This window comes from Hetaerina americana, unplaced genomic scaffold (genome assembly GCF_022747635.1).
Source record: "Hetaerina americana unplaced genomic scaffold, ioHetAmer1.1.p SCAF_1, whole genome shotgun sequence".
Taxonomy (NCBI): Eukaryota; Metazoa; Arthropoda; class Insecta; order Odonata; family Calopterygidae; genus Hetaerina; species Hetaerina americana.
In genome coordinates this window covers 1,027,978-1,044,725 of record NW_027286069.1, presented here as the reverse complement: position 1 = coordinate 1,044,725, position 16,748 = coordinate 1,027,978, and the positions used below count along the sequence as shown (strand labels likewise).

Here is a 16,748-nt window from a genome sequence, read left to right as displayed (position 1 = left end):
GATTTGTGGTAACTTGGGTGGATGTTGTTATGATGGTAAGTTAAATAAGAGTGAATATCACTATTCGCATGAAAGGAATGGATATTATTTTTGATGAAGACAGGCATGAAAAATGTATACATATATGGAATGGTAAGAATGTTGAATTTTTTGAACGAGGGCCTACATGGTGTCGTATAAGCAGCACCAAGAACATGTTAAATAACTTTTTTTAATTAAGGATACTTTGTTTTCAAAATTCAAATAAACCTCCCAGAGAAAAGTGAAAAGGCTGTATGGTATGAGCTAGGCTTACTGTCAGCATTTTCACTGATGTAATTATGAATCATACCTCTCTATCTCCTCTTCTTTCATGAGATACATGTCTGAAGTGCTCATCATTCCTTCCCTGGACAGGAATGTTTGAATGCATATTCCTCATTAAGTAATGCTCAAGTATTTGACTTCTAATAATTTGATATTCAACTCTATTTTATTCTAGGACCCAAATGAAACCTGGACCACCTTACTAAATCCTGTTGTCGAATTCCGGCATTTGAACAAACAGTTGAAAGTGGATTATCAATTTTCATTGCATGATGCCAAAAGGATCAAAGCTGCAAATGCTCTAAATAGGGTAAGTTTTTCCTTGTTTAGCTGACAGATGATTTTTGTTTGAGTAAAGTGATAAATAGCATGATTAATGGGACCCTTTTCATGACTGAACTCAAATCTTATAAGAATTAGGAATCTCTTTCTGGAAAAGATAGACTTATCGATTGATTCTGCAGTATTCATACAATCCTACATCCTTATATGCTCATACTTACTCATTGAATTGTGTCAGACAGTGTTCACTGTGTTGTTAGTTGATGAGGGATGAAACATGGCAGTTCTTCTGTACTCAGTAGTTCTGTATTCAGCCAGATTTATAATGTTTACCTCAGCTCTCTAGAAACCTTTCATTTAACTCAGTAGCATATTCTTGAGTTTCTCCTTTCTGAAGCCCTCAGCCTTTGGTTGAATTTGTCAGCAGTTGAGCAGAATATTGAACTCAACCCTGGTATACACAGTATGGAAAGAATGTGATAAAAAATCTATTCAATAAGAATATTTTTTCTTCCATTTACTAATATGTACCATTATACATTTGATGTACTGAGATGTTATGTGCTTGGAATTATTTTGTTATATGGATGACTTTATGCATATTCAAAAGACTGAATTTTAATTTGCTTCTAGCACCATATTTTGTATCCCAATTAAGCCTGTATGCATTGTACCCTTTTTGACGTGCCTTATGTCTTGTACATACGTACACCATACATCTGGTATTTTTTTAAAATGATCTTTAGGCAAATAATAAATATATTATTATGTATTATTTATTCTGTAGCTCGTATAACTCTGGGAAGCTACGTTAGCCAAGTCGCTATAATTTGTCTTGAATGCATTACTAATATTGATGTAAATCTGCAGCAGGTATCAATGCATTAAAATAAATAAATAAAAATGTTACTCTCCAGCAATCCAGTATGTAATTGGGCTCAGGTTTTCCGTTTTCATTTAAAATGTCAGATCCTCTAATCTAGCAATAGACAATAAAGTAATTGAAAAATGAGAAGATATTTTTAACTCAAGAAGGGTTCCAGGATATAAATTGTTTATTCATCATAGAATTCATTTCAATTATTATTTCAAAAATTAACAAATTTTTCTTATTTGTTAAAATTCTCTTTTATTATTAATTGTGTGTTAAATGTTTTCTTTCAGTCATTGAATGAAAGCTATATACCAGATGCTTACGATGAACTGCTCACTCATGCTGAAATCCAGGGACACATCTGTTCAGTCAACTGTAAGTAATGACTTATCTTGCGCTAAACACATTTTGCGTGTCTGTGACAGCTCTTTTATTGTAATTTCTAATTGCAATGTTTTCAGTCTCATGGACTTGGAACAAATTAGTGGAGTCAGCAGAAAAAAGCCAGTTTGAATTGTTCAAGCACCTTTTGAATTCTCCTTTTTTGCAGCTTAAGGTAAGGATCTAAATGACATTGGTGTAAAATTAAAGCTGATGAGTACTGCTCATAAATAAAAGTTGACCAGCTCAATAATTTATCTGCATTTTCAAGGGGGCCTATATTTGATGTGGTTTGATGAAAAAGTATTACATTTATGTACCAACTATATATATACACACGCACACATATGTATATGTATGTATGTATATATGTGTATATATGTATATATATATATATATATATATATATATATATATATATATATATATATATATATATATATATATATATATATATATATATGTATATATGTGTATATATGTATATATATATATATATATATATATATATATATATATATATGTATATATATATATGTGTATATATATATATATATATATATATATATATATATATATATATATATATATGTGTATATATATATGTGTATATATATATATATATATATATATATATATATATATATATATATATATGTATATATATGTATATATATATATGTATGTATATATATATATATATATATGTGTATGTATATATATATATATATATATAGTTTGTGTGTGTGTGTATATACATAATTAAATTCAAAGGCATGGCAGGCATAGTATAGTACTTTACCACGCCATTTATTTCAATAAATGTTCTGAAACATGCATCTCAGTGCATGTAGACAAAGTGAGAGCAGGGGAGGGAGGGGTATGGACGAAGGATGCTCATTGCCTCAGAAGTGATTTCAAGTTGTGAATCTTTCTCTTGACCCATCATCAATCAGACTGGGCAACTGGAAGCTCTTATGACTGTGCTTGAGACTCGGATACTTGAGAACTTCCTTGGTCAAGGTCCCCTGGAGGATGGGGGCTTGAGAACGAATGGGAAGTGATAGAGGGGAGAGGGAAGGTTGCTGAGGTGGTGAAATGCTTTGGGGAAAGCAAAGGCAAGGAAGTTGGGAACAATTACTCCTTACAAAGGGAAATATTAGGTACTTTAAGCTTTGGGAAATTTCAATCTGCGCTGATGCAATTATATATTTTTTAAACCTTTTGGTAATGAGTGTAGAACTCTCATTTGGAATTTATTGCTATAAGTATTGTCCAATTTTTGGCAGCCAGGGACATTGGATGGGCATTTTTAAAAAACCGCGTGTGTTCCTTGAAGTTTGCCTGGGCACTTTTTCCACTTTAGCCAATGTAGCATACAGAATAGTTGTCATAAATTAATTTTCGCTTGTGCGATTTCATCTGTCAGCCCAATTTATCTGTTCTGTTGACCAAGGAACTTTCAAGAGTAACCTTAGGGTGTAAAAGGCTGTCTAAGCGGTTAGGGTAGGAGGTTGGAAAGTTAATAGGAAAGGTTACTGGCAAAAGAAAGTGAGTGTCATTTTAGTTTTGATCTTCCTTTGGTGAGGAGAAAACTATCTCTTTAATAGCCTTTAATTTTCCCTTTAGGATTTTGTCCACTTCTAGGGGGTTTTAACCATTGTCCTGGGCGAAGGAAATGGTGATGTTAGGTTCCTCGTAAATTTAGTTGGTGAGGGACATACAGGTAGATTGATGAGGCAATCAATATCAATGAGTGAGAAACAGAATGTTTTTGCAAGTGATGATGGGAGGAGTCATTGGGTACAATGTGTTCTGTTGTGGATAGTTCCCTGTACATAGTGAATGTGCACCTTTCAATTTTGATAGAAACACTAAGGTCCAGAAAATTGATGAAACCTGAAGTACCTTTCTCCATCACACAAGCAATTTTAAATGAATCGAGTTCAGGTTGTTTTGGAATACTTATAAGTAATGGTCCATCTTGGACCAAAGGCAAAGCCCATGTAGTGATACCAATAAGTGACATATTTCAGGATGGGATCATTTACTTTGAGTAACTAATCTTCAGCATTGTTAGGGAAAATTTAAGCTAAGATTGGGCCAATAGGAGGATTTCTAGGCCATCAGATTGTTTATAGTATTTTGACTCAAAAAAATGTTAGCTTTGTTCACTGATTGGACTGTTAAACTGAGGGAGATGGTCTTTAAGAAAGGGCAATTTTTGAATGCATCTTCCACAAAATTTAGTGTCTTAGATGTTGGAAAGGATGGAAGGGAGAAGTTCTGAATGTGCTAGGAAACTAATTTAGCATTATTGGCTGCTCCAAGTGGTCAAAGAGAGTTTGTTAGCTCAATTGAGTTTGTGATGCCAGAATTTAAGTTTGAAATTGTTGTGAGTGCAGAGATGAATGTGTAAATGAATAATGGGAAAATGATGACCTGAAAAAGACAAAAGGTTTAACAGGTATGTATTTTGGGCAAGTGTTGATAGAGGTCCGGTGCTTGGCGCTTCATTTGGACAAGTTTACTCTTCTCCATATTCTGGGAAATCAAAGTTGCAGTGGTGCTTTTCTCTGGACTCTAAAAAAACTGGAGTTGGATCTTTAAACAGGGCCTATAAATAAGTTTTTGAAATAAACTCCACTGGCTGCCTATTGTAATGTATTGTAAAGGATTACAACAGTTACCCATGTTGGCTCTTTGCACAACTGACTTCATGTTGGATGACCTTGCAAAGGTCGTAAGGAAGTGGTGACATTGGGCAGTGAAGTGTGGGTGGTGGAGATGGTGGTTGAGGTGATTTTGGCAAAGAGCTGCTTCATGGCAGTCGATTCTTGTCAAAGTGCCACCTAGCAATTCACAGCAAGGTTTTTTAGTAAGGTGCAGTTTTGCCATAAGTACAGTATGCAGAAAAGGAAACATTGGCAGGAGTCTCTACCTTGGTACACAAATGTCAGCTCTATTAAAAGCTGCTTATAAACCAGCTAACTAAGTTTTTCATTGTATATTAAATAATTGATTGATAAGAATGTTAAAGCACCGTGGGTATGAAATTTTACAAAAAACAAATTATATGACAAGGCTACTAAATGATAATCAGTGGATCACGACCAAATTGGGACGAAAGAAAACCAAGAGTAATATGTCCGCAGCCTGATTTTCTTGAGATATTCACCATTGAAGAAGCAGATGCAGCACAAATGTTGCAGGCAGAGCACATGGTCCTATCTCCCTTTTATTTTCCATTGCCAATTAACATTTGAGATCATCTGCAGAGTGGATGGCTGAGGATATCTTTGTCTCTAAGGCTGATAAATCCTATAAATTGCTCAACAGACATTTAGAATTCATTGGGATGAATGCAATGCTGCAATGGAATTTGTCTACTCTTCGACAAACGTCTAATATTACTCAATGAATCAGTTTATCAAAATCCCTGCTTAAAGGTTTGTATTTTTTTATTTGTTTCTTTCTAATCTGGTGCCAGTCGGAGGAATAGTTCTAAAACACTCCTATCTAAGGAACATTAAAAAGGATTGCCTCTCAAAAATATAAATGAGTTAATATATTTCAACAGAAAGGAGGCAATTGCCTACAGTTACAGCTAATTACCTGTATGGAATTTGTGAGTTGGCTAGTATGGAGTCATCTTCCATGTATAAAGAGGCATATGCTGACAGTTGATTGTTGATGATATGAGGGATATTCAATGAGTATTTTTAGTGACTTTCAAAATCAGTTAAATTTAATCGATATAAATGAGATTTAAATAAATTGCACAATTCTTCATTTAATCCTTGACAGCATTCAATAACCACCAGTGTATAAATTTCTTAAAGGCTACCGCAAAGAAGTGTGTGGGCAACTCGTGGAAAAGATCTTTAAGATATTTGAAGTGTGTAATTCCTAGAGAAGTGATAACCTTCCTTTGCTAATACAAGGAATTAAAGTCGTCCACCCGAGGAAAGAACAGGACTGTATGAGAGATCATCTTAACTTTATCAACTCTGATTTTCAATCTCCCAGACGTATAAATCTTATTGAATGTAGGTAGTCATCATCTTACATCTTTGGTTAAGCAACCATGGCATTTTTAATGGATTTCAAATTTCATATGTATTAAGATCTCATGATATCTTTCAGAATCAATTTTAGCTCCACTTTTTATAAATACTGTATCCCATATATGGTATCCCAGAACACATTTAGGAAGACCTTTTCAGCAGACTCTGTCTCATTAAACTTTTCCTTCTTGAAATATTTCATTACTTCCATTCTATTGAGTTCTACAGTAAAATGATTTTCCATCTTTCCATACCTGTTATTAGATAGTGGAGGAAGGAATATCTAATATTTTAGTTGTACATGAAAATCACAGGCTGTGAACTATTCTGAAACTGCAATTCCCAGTGATTGATGAGGTATCCAATATCTTACCAGTAGATCAGAAAGGCAACGCTTAGAATATAATGCGTGTAATATGGTGGGCATCACCAATGGAAACATTCTGCCCTCTTAGCAAAGAATGCACTCTATAATGCCTTTTTTCTTGGACAGCTTCATTTCATTTACCCACTTCTTTGAAATGTTCACCTTTTCTACTCTATGATAATGCTAATTTGTTATTTTTCCAGGATATTAAAAATGGATTCATAGTGCAATATTGCAATTACTTTAATGAAATGCTGTGTACAAATAATTTCAAAAACATGAAGAAAAATGCTACTTTCTCAGAGGGCACTTCACTTCTCCAAAATGCTGTTGGGCACTGTAATAAAATATATGAATTGAAGGGAAACCGTGAGTTTTTCATTTGATTAAAGATTATGTGGGCACTTAATTGCATCCTCTTTTAATGAATGAGTGGCAAATCACGAAATTACCTTTCATTGCCTTGAAGGAGAATCTGCCGTCACGGTAATAAATGAGTTGCTTGACTCTGGTAATTGCTGGGATACTCTGAAGGCATTGAAGAGTCCTTTTCTCGGCCTTGAGGGCATTGATGACTTTGCTGCACCATTGTACTTTGAAGAGATGAAGAATGACCGAGCTGATTCAGGTGTAAGTATGAAATAAAAAAATGATCTAATCATTCCAGCATTGGTTAAAAAACGTATCAGAAGCTCAAATAAACAAGATATATAAACAGAAACATGGTGATTTCAAAAGTGGTGACATGACTTCCCTTGTGATGAATGAATTATCCTCCAACGACTCCAATTATGAAGATTGGTGGGTGTTTTACATTATAATTCCAATTCTGAATGCTTTCTTAAACAGTGGAGGATAGGGTACATTAAATATTCCAACAAGATATGTTTGATGTTTTAAACTTCATTAAAATATTTTTGCACGTAGCTTATTTCACCATTTACTCTAAACATAATGAAAAACTAACAGCATCACGATGTAAACTGTAGTAAAACAACTTCACTTTGCAGTGCTGTTGATGTGAAATTGCTGTAATCCAATAGTGTAATTCATAAATTATTTCTTTTTTTGTTGCAGTCAAATATTTCTGAAGCTGAAATTCAAGCATGCGTGAAAGTTTTAACTCTTGTGGCAAATATCACCAAAATGGTGGATACGAAAAACCCTAATGACACTTGGATTGCATTGAGTCACCCATCTATACACTTACGGGTAATATTTCTTTTAGAATTTTACTTTTCTTGAATTCCTTGTTTTTGGTACAAAATAAATACTAATAGTGTGCCATTTTTAGGACCTTGATCCTCTAATGAAAAATGAATATTGGAAAGCTCTTCATGAAAACCGGAGACTGAAAATATCAAATGATGCTGAATGCCCATTACTGACTTATTTGGATATACAAGACTGTGTTTATATGGTTAATCTTCAATTTGAAAAAAATACCCTGAGTGAGTTTTAGTTTCATATTTGTAGAATAAGTTATTAAAATGGCCTTTTAAAATTGAGCCTCTTGCCGTAACTAATGAGTGTTGGGATGATTTATTTCACTCTGATTATGCATTCAAAGTTTACGTGTAAAATTGAACAGAGTTGGTTTATTAATTGCATATTTGTTTCATGCCATAAACTATTAGTTAAACTGGGAGGCCGCATTTATAGGTCTTTATTTTTGAATTTGAGAATCATTGTATTAAATTAGACATTGAAAATGTTCTAACTTGAAATGTTATGGGTGGCATTTTATTGAGTTCACCATCTGCATCATGCATAATAAGAATAAATTTTATAAGAATTCATTTTAAATATCACTGTGTGCATTATGGGGAAGTGGACATATTTCAAGCTACTCTTGTGAGCAAATGAAGTTTCCCTCTTAAGATCATATCTAATTAGAGTTTTCTAGTTAATTGTAATTATTGAGATGTATTTTTGTTGGTGTTTAATAATTATCTATATGGGAATTTCATGATGATTCTTATGAGCATGTTTAACAGTTGATTTAAAAATATATGTATTATTATGCATTTAAGTTTTATTTTAAAATATTAATGTAAACCAGTAAATTTATACCATCATTCTTGAGTCTCTCCCAAGGATTTCAAAATTTTTATATCAAAATGAATATTTATCCTTGGTCATGTATGTACATGCATATATCGTAGTAGGTTGTAAATGATTTTTCTATTTAGTGACATGAAATGTTTCTGCTTTGGTTTTTTCAGAATGCTACATTTTAACTCAAGCAACAGTTTGAATAAATGATTTGGGAATTATAAAATTAACTCATTTTTTAAACATTTAATATCATTAGATAAAGATAATATGCCAGAAGTTTTAGGCATTGGGAGAGAATATGATGTAGATAGGAATGGCATAGGCTTAATTGATTGTAAGATAGAGGAAGCATTAAGGGAATTGAAATCCAATAAGTCTGTGGAGAAAAATCCCGGCAGAACTACATGAGGGTGGAGGAAAACACAACGGGAAGTGTTTGCATGTGTTAATTCTTATCATTTATGGAGAAGGGATTAGATAGGAAGATATCATCTAGTTTGTGTTAGTGCCATCCCAAAAAAGGGAAAGGCATATGTGAAGACAATAGAACAATAAGTTTGATTTCATGTGTGGAAAAAGTGGTACTTGCGGTAATTAATAAGAGTATTGAAAGGAGGACACATGGTTACTTAGGGGATGATCAGTTTGGTTTCAGGAAGGGGTCAGGTATACACAGTGGCATATTGTTAGTGAGGTCACTAATGGAAAGGAGCATAGAATGCAATCAGGGTTTGATTTTTTGTTTTTTAGGTTTCTGAATGGCATCTGATAGGGTAGAATTGGGTGGAGTTTATGAGTGCAATGCAGGAAATAGGTGTAGATTGAAGAGATAGGCGGCTTAACCACAACCTGTATGTATCTCAGACTACTCAGTTGTGTGTGGAGGATGGAGAATCGGGATGGGCAGTGTTAGGAAGAGGAGTAAGACAGGGGTGTCCTTTAACTGCGGACTGTGGCGTTTCGCGCACGACTATGAATGCCTTTGTAGTTGCTTGTATGGTATTTCACCACAACATCTTGTTCCTATAAAGCCCCCAAAATTTCAGAGTTTAAGAGGACGCCTCGATAGCTGAACTGACTAAAGCACTCAGCTGGACATCGAGGCATCCTGGTTCGAATCCCAGTCAAGGGGAATGAATTTTAGACTCTGAAATTGTTGCATTGAAATGCATATTAGCGGATGACTCCATTAAAAGTTACTGTTGCAGCATCTCCCACAGTTTCTTGGAATTTGTCCATTAACTCCTGTGCTTTTCAACATATATGTGGAGAAAATGATAAAAGAGTCTTAGGAAGAACTTGAGATATGAATGGAAATCGGCTGGGAATTCATAAAATTAGTTGTGTTTGCTGAAGACCAAGCTTTAGCTTGTCAGTCAGCCAAGCATTTAGCAATCATTGCAGAGTGCATTGGAAAGTTATTGTTATAGGTATGTGATGAGAATAAATTAAACAAAATGAGGTCATGCAGTTTTCCAGAAAGAGAAAGGCTAAGTGAAATATTCAAATAGGAGTTCATAAATTAGAGCAGGTGGAACAGTTCACCTATCTTTGAAGTGTCATGGACCAAAATTTTCAAAGTATTAAGGGCATCAGCAGAAGAATTTAACGAGGAAAAGAAGGTATCACAAGGAAGAAAAGAGTAGGGAAAACTTTTGAATAGGGATTTATATGGTTTGTAAACTTGGTTGTTGAAGCAAGATACCATAATAGGCATGGATTTGATTACTGAGATGTGGTTGTGGAGAAGAATAGAAAAGGTAAAATGGAGGGATGGAAAATGAAAAGAAGAAGAATAGGCATGGTGGGGGAGGAGAGGGAGTTGTTGGGATACGTTTAAAGAAGGCAGGAAAATTGGATGTAGAGTGTTGGTGATGGAATGCTGAAGACTGTGGTAGAGGGGAGGGGAAAGGATAGGCACGTTGGATGGGATGAAGTAAGGGAGAAAGTGTGTGCAAATGAAGAATAGGTAAATGAAGTGTGGGATGTCAACTGTGTCATGTTGGATGAAGCTAAGAAATGCAACACTGATCATTTTGTGTGTATCCTAAACCAACCTATTACATTAGACTACCACAATAAAATTATCCAACTGAATTTGCCTCTTGTTTACTCTTTGTGATTGATTCTTTGCTCTTTATTCTTTAAGTAAAAATTTCTTTTTAGCATCACAAAATATTTATATTCTCAGGAATTGATAACTTGAAGAAGATTAACGAGGCAGTCATAGCAAATGATCAGGAGGGATTACTTAAATTATTACGAAATCCATCATTAGGAACAATGGAAATTCATGCTTCTTCAGGACCATTATACTTGAAAATACTTAAGGTAATTAGTTTGTTATCTCACATTTTCATGTAATAATATGTTTACTAGACTGTTTCTAAATTATTTTCTCTCAGTTATTAATTGTGACCCTTATTCATATGTTTTTCATTTGAAGGACCTTGTAGCTCATAAAAAGTTAAAAGAAAGTTCTGAACTGTGGCTTGATGATGTTTATGTAGCTGTGGCAATGGCAAATTATGAAGTTGGTGAGATGGAGAAAGGTATGGCTGACTGTTTATTGCAATGATGACATTGTACCCTTATTAGAATAGAGAAATGGATACAAAAATGCTAGTTTGAAATCGAAACGTTTGACGTGAAAAAATTGGTGTTTCTTCTTGCTGACTTTCAAAGTATTTCATTGCAAGTCTCATACTGCTTACACTGTAATATTTTGGTAAACTTTTGTAGCTTTTTGTGTGAGTTGATGTGGATTAATATTAAATGAAATGTTTTCATGTCTCAATCTTCGATGTAATAAATGTCACTGTGTTATATTTTTTTCAGTATGTAGCATATTGAGGGATATTAATTTTGGGCTTGAGCAAAATAAAGCTGAAAACTCAATTAAGGAACTGGCAAATTATTTCTCTTCAGAAAAACTTAAGGATAAACTAATTCCCATATACATCCGTCATTTACAAGAATACCAGAGTAAAAGGGTAAGTGTTTCCTTCATTTAGTCTTAGTGTTTATGCCACAGGCGGTTTCAATGTTAGGAAAAGTTGTGTACTTATATCTTAATGTATTTTCTTGTGAGTAGTTAATAATTTAGTCCTGACCAATGATTTTGCCATAGTGAAGATATGAAAAATAGCATCATTAAAAGAGATACAATTGTATATATTCAGCTTATAGTTGCTTAATCAACTTCACTGGATAATCTAGATTTTGACAATGAGCCCCAAATTGATTGCATCTATGAGATTACTGGTGCCTTCCCTTATAAGGCACATATGAGCCATTAAAGCAGGAATTGTTCCCCATTGGTGGGCATCTGAGCTCTTTTTAAATGTTTTCCTTGGGAGAATAAGGGAAGATGTTATAGAGGTACATGAAAATAAATCACTTTTGGGGTTTGACAGAAAACAGGGTTTACAGGGTCAAAGTATGTAAGCTGGGAATTTTCAGCTTTGAAATTCAATAAGTATTCTTGATAATAATGAAGTTATAGATCTCCCGCAGTTTATTTGAATTTGTCAATGCAATTGATGTTTATTGCATTTTAAGAATTTTAAAAGGTGGTAAATACCTGAGGTTGTATAATTTAATAATCTGTATTTGTCAGTGTGGGTCGTGGTAGTCCAGTGGGTTGGACCAGAGAATTGGACTGCTGACCGGAGGGTCCCAGGTTCGATTCCCGGGCAAGGCACTCTGGGCACCTGCAGCTCCACCCAAGCTAAAGTGATTTTTCGGGTACCAGGTCTTCCTGGGAAACCATAACCAGCACAGGGAAAGGAACTGGCCCCCCTACCCTGATGTGTGAATTTTCACACGCCGGATAGGTCTTAGCACTGGGTGAACTCTACCATCACCTACTAAACCGACCTTCGGGTTGATTACTGTGTGTTATGGTTTTATGGTTACATTTGTCAATAAACTATTATAAGTTCTTTCTTCACTTATTAGGAGAACCAGTTTACTTCCCCATGGATAATTCAATATTCAAGAAAAGGAAATTCTGCTTTCATCAATTTAATGACCTCAGATATTCGTTGGGATGCTCCTGATGGATTTAAATGTGGTTCTTCCTTCCTGAATCTGGGTGAAATTGAGGTAAAAGTTCAATTATTTGGCCATTTGTTAATGCGATTCATATTAGACAGTCATTTTACTACTATTATTGCAACCTAATTCATAGCCAGTTGCTAATCCTCCCTTAATTATCACCTGGCTATCAGAGCAGATGGTCCAACAACATTATGATTCAAAATTTTTATATTTCATCATTATTACATACTGATTTAATGATAATACTACCCAATTGGGAGTGTCTAGTCACACAGCCTTTGTAATTCTGTACAAAATCATTCACATTCTATGTAATCTTCGACACAGGTTGTGGGCAATCAGCACAATATTGTTGGCACTTTAAGTAGCATATTTATTGTCTTATGTTTTATTAGCAAAATTACTGAAATTCGTTCTCATAATTTGATTTTAAACTCATTATGCTGTCCAGAGACACATAAAAGTGCTCATGCTTGCCTTAATTGCTCCATATTCTTGATTTAAGCTTTGTGAAAGCGACTTGCAGAAGTTATTTTAAGTAATTCCCGACTAATGTATATAATTAGCAGAAGATTATTTATTCCCTTCAAATTATTTTGATTTCACATACGTATTTGAAATTCTTATTGGTTCATATATTTGCCTCATTTTCAGGATGTCATATCATATGTTAACCAAAAGTATGGTTTGTCTTTTGAGAATAAATATGATTTAGAGGTATTTATTCAGTTTCAAGCATATGCTAGAGGATTTGTGGTGAGGAAAATGATGAGGAAGAGGTTAATGGAACTGAGGGAGAAAAATGAAAAAGCTTCCAAAATTCAGGTGTGTTTATCATATTTTAATATTAGTTGTTCAGAGGGAATTTTTGTTTGGGACTTCATTCTCTCAAACCACCTTTTGTTTTTTCTCTGTGTAAAGGCGTGGTGGAGAAGAACTCTCTTAAAGAAGACACAGAAGCAGTTATGCCTGATGAAAAATGAAGCTGGTTATTCTCAGAGGGATTTGGTAAATATATCATTGCAAAATAATTTTCTATCTCTGTTGGAGAAGTTATTTAGTATGTCATTCTGATATTAAAATTTTTTTTCATTAAGGAGGAAAAAGTTATAAAGATTCAAGCATTATGGAGAGGCCATCAAGCAAGACAAGCTTTCCGTGCTTTAGCTCGTCAATTAAATCCACCAATGAAGGTTGTCCGTTATTTTGCCCGCCTTCTCTTGTGGAACACAGATGATTATGAAAAAGAAATTGAGCTACAGGTGAGCTGTAAAATTCTTTGCTTATAGGCAATATGATATACAATGCAGCCTGATTAACCCTGAATTGATGGAATGATAAATCATCTGCATTATTTTCTCTGTGAAAAATCTCCGTTCACTCATTGCTGTTAATATTTGTGCACTTTGTGGTTGCCAACTGTGAAATATTATATCTTGCAGGAGTCTAGTACCTCCATTACCATTTTTCTTACACTTCATGTTGGTGTTTATGTATTGCAACAATATTCTATTATTTTTCCTTCATATAATACTTTTCCACCTCCCATACAAAGTAATGTTTCCATTTGAACCAGTTATGATTTTGATATGCTATAGTGTCAATCAAAGCTTTTAAAGTGACATTAAATGACTGAGCACGTGATATTAGCTTTTGCCTGAGTTGTAACTTCTCCATTTGGCATGAGAGATTTAATGCAGTTTGGGAGAAATGTCTTTCTAGGCAGGGAGTGTTGAGTTATAGCTCACCTTGCTGTTTTAATTGCGAATTTTTTGTAGATTTTCAAATTTTCCCTATTGCTCAAATTATATTTCCAAAGCAAATAAATCAGCACTGCAATATATTGCTTACAAAAATACTTTGTACTAGTTAATACTAGTGAATAGAATCAGTATCTTTTTACTTTACAGGCTTTGAAAGGTGAAATGGTGCAGAAAATTCGGCATAATCAGAAACTCTCCCAGCAATTGGACAGTATGGATATAAAAATTGGACTGCTTGTACAAAATAGAATCACCCTGCAGGTACATATAAGTTTATTGCATATCTCCATAAATGTAAGTTACTTAAGTGTATCTCTTCCTCCTCATCAAAGCCCACTGTGACATGAAAGTAACATTACTTTGTGACAAACTACAGGAAAAGTTAGTTGATACAATTGTTTTGAGCAATGTGGTGGTCTAACTGGTAGAGCACGTTGATTTAGTCTGAAGACCCTTCAAGATTTTCTGGGACTGATATAATCTATACAATTGTATGTGACATATGGAATGGAACTGGCTCCTCATTTTGAATATCTATGTTAGCCAAATTGTTTTGACCTTATCATTGAGTTGGCTCACACTAAACTATCAAATTAACCTTATATTAATTTCTCCGATTTAAACCATCCTATTTTAAATACCTACATGATGGTGCAACAATTTCAGAGAGTGAAAAAATCATTTTCCTTGACCAGGATTCAATGTCGGATCCTTCAATGTGTGGCCGAGTGCTTTAGCCAGTTAAGCTACCGAGGCATCCTCTTAAACTCCAAGATTTTAGCTCAACTGGCTGAAGTACATGGCCGGACATAATGGGATCCAGGTTCGAAACCCGGTCAAGGCAAATGATTTTTGCACTCCAAAATTGTCGCATTGCAATGCATATTTAGCGGATGACTCCGTCAATAGTTACTGTCGCGCTTTCTTCCTCAGTTTCTTGGAACCTGCCTGGTGATATATCTGCCTAATGCCACTCATTTTTTATTCTGTAGCAAATATACTAAAACTTCTATTTAATCAGTGGATTCAAACAAACTCATTCATGAAAAAATAATAGCATTGAAACTAAAATAATCATAATGGAAACAGAGGTACATGGAAGAAGGAAGTCACAAGTGGAGTAGCCCATTAAATGGTGACAGTGATCATGTGCTAATAAAAATGTCATTTCTTTTTTTCTGTATGCGCTTTCTGGTAAATTATAACAGGTTTTAACAACTACTTTAGATAGTAAGATAAATCAAAAGTGAATTTAATTGTTTTGCAGCTTTCTCTTGGCCTGACTATAAAATTTTTTGTTTCCATTTCACTGAAATATATTGAGAAGAAATTAGTCTCATGGGTGAATCAAGAATTTTGAACCATATGTAGCTTTTGTGCCGAAAATGCATTCATTTTATCCTGTTTTGATTTTCAGTTCCTTACCAGAGCTAGTCTGCAACCAGTTTAGCTAATGAATATTGTTTGCTTTTATTGTCTTCAGTTTTGTTACCAAGTAAGAACCCTTTTTGAAAGACATTCATCTACTTGCTCCAGTAAATAATGACCCTTGCATGTGAGATTGTTTTCTTTTTTTCTAAAAGATAAGTTAGACATGTAACTTTCCCTTCCTCTTCTCTAATACACATTGCTTTCAGAAAAAGTATTATGCTTGGATAGTTGATACATAAATCAACTACATTTTTGTAAAATATTACCTGGGGAAACTTAAAAGTTGACCTTGGAAAACATAATTTAAATTTGTGGGATACTTGTTGATGCTGTATTTTGAAAAAAAAGAGTATTTTGTAATTTGAATTGGAAAAGCACTCTTAGAATATTCATGAGTAAAGTTATGGTAAAGATTTTTATTTTGCATATATTGTTTTGTTAGGAGAGACAAGAGAATTATTTGGTAGTTTGTGTCCATCCGAAACCTACCTTAACAGCTAGATTATGTAGAATAAATCATTAAATGGTGAAGGTAATAATTATATGAATTTGAAGGAGGTGGACATAAATTCCAGGATTTTGAGAAGTTGGTTTTATGACTGATGGAGTAAGTAAGGGGAATATAGGGTAAAATCAAGAAATTCTGGCTAAGGCAGAGTAAGAGAGAAGGTTAGGGAAATATTGAAATATTTGAAAACGAATGGGAAAATGGCAATAGGGATTTTGAGATGCTGAAAGATTCTGCACATGCATGAGTGTATATTTTTTCTCTGCAAGAGAGTAAGACTAATGTGAAAGTTTAGATTTTGAATGATGGAAATCAGAGCTTAAGAAAACATGGTTTACCTCTGGGGATCTTTCAACTCTCACTGCTGTACACTACTTTTGATTCCATCCAGCAGCACATTCGTGGACTGTGTTTCTGGTATTTTATCATGCAGCATTATGGATCAATCAGAAAGCTATTCTTGTGTACCTACTCTCTCACCACAGGTTTATTTGTATTCAATCATCAATTCATTTTACTCTTCATCAGTGTGCATACAGTGATTTACGTTTTTCATTGCATAATGTGATTGGAGACTGGAACAACAGAAATAAAAATAGTTTATTTCTGCTAGTGTGCAGTGACTATCTTATGTGTGTGGTATGTTATA

General features: G+C 34.2%; 1 protein-coding gene across 1 annotated transcript in view; it reads left to right on the top strand.

Annotated features, from left to right (window-relative positions):
* The window catches only part of LOC139697892 (ras GTPase-activating-like protein IQGAP2), a 43,724-nt gene that overhangs the window by 8,821 nt on the left and 18,155 nt on the right, over positions 1 to 16,748 (top strand). The window contains exons 6-20 of the mRNA XM_071596786.1: positions 482 to 616; positions 1,753 to 1,837; positions 1,924 to 2,018; positions 6,481 to 6,646; positions 6,747 to 6,907; positions 7,355 to 7,489; positions 7,572 to 7,728; positions 10,527 to 10,666; positions 10,782 to 10,887; positions 11,174 to 11,328; positions 12,296 to 12,442; positions 13,052 to 13,222; positions 13,319 to 13,405; positions 13,495 to 13,659; positions 14,308 to 14,421. Coding sequence (XP_071452887.1) covers positions 482 to 616; positions 1,753 to 1,837; positions 1,924 to 2,018; positions 6,481 to 6,646; positions 6,747 to 6,907; positions 7,355 to 7,489; positions 7,572 to 7,728; positions 10,527 to 10,666; positions 10,782 to 10,887; positions 11,174 to 11,328; positions 12,296 to 12,442; positions 13,052 to 13,222; positions 13,319 to 13,405; positions 13,495 to 13,659; positions 14,308 to 14,421 — 2,019 coding nt within the window. The remainder of the gene's footprint in view (positions 1 to 481; positions 617 to 1,752; positions 1,838 to 1,923; positions 2,019 to 6,480; positions 6,647 to 6,746; positions 6,908 to 7,354; positions 7,490 to 7,571; positions 7,729 to 10,526; positions 10,667 to 10,781; positions 10,888 to 11,173; positions 11,329 to 12,295; positions 12,443 to 13,051; positions 13,223 to 13,318; positions 13,406 to 13,494; positions 13,660 to 14,307; positions 14,422 to 16,748) is intronic.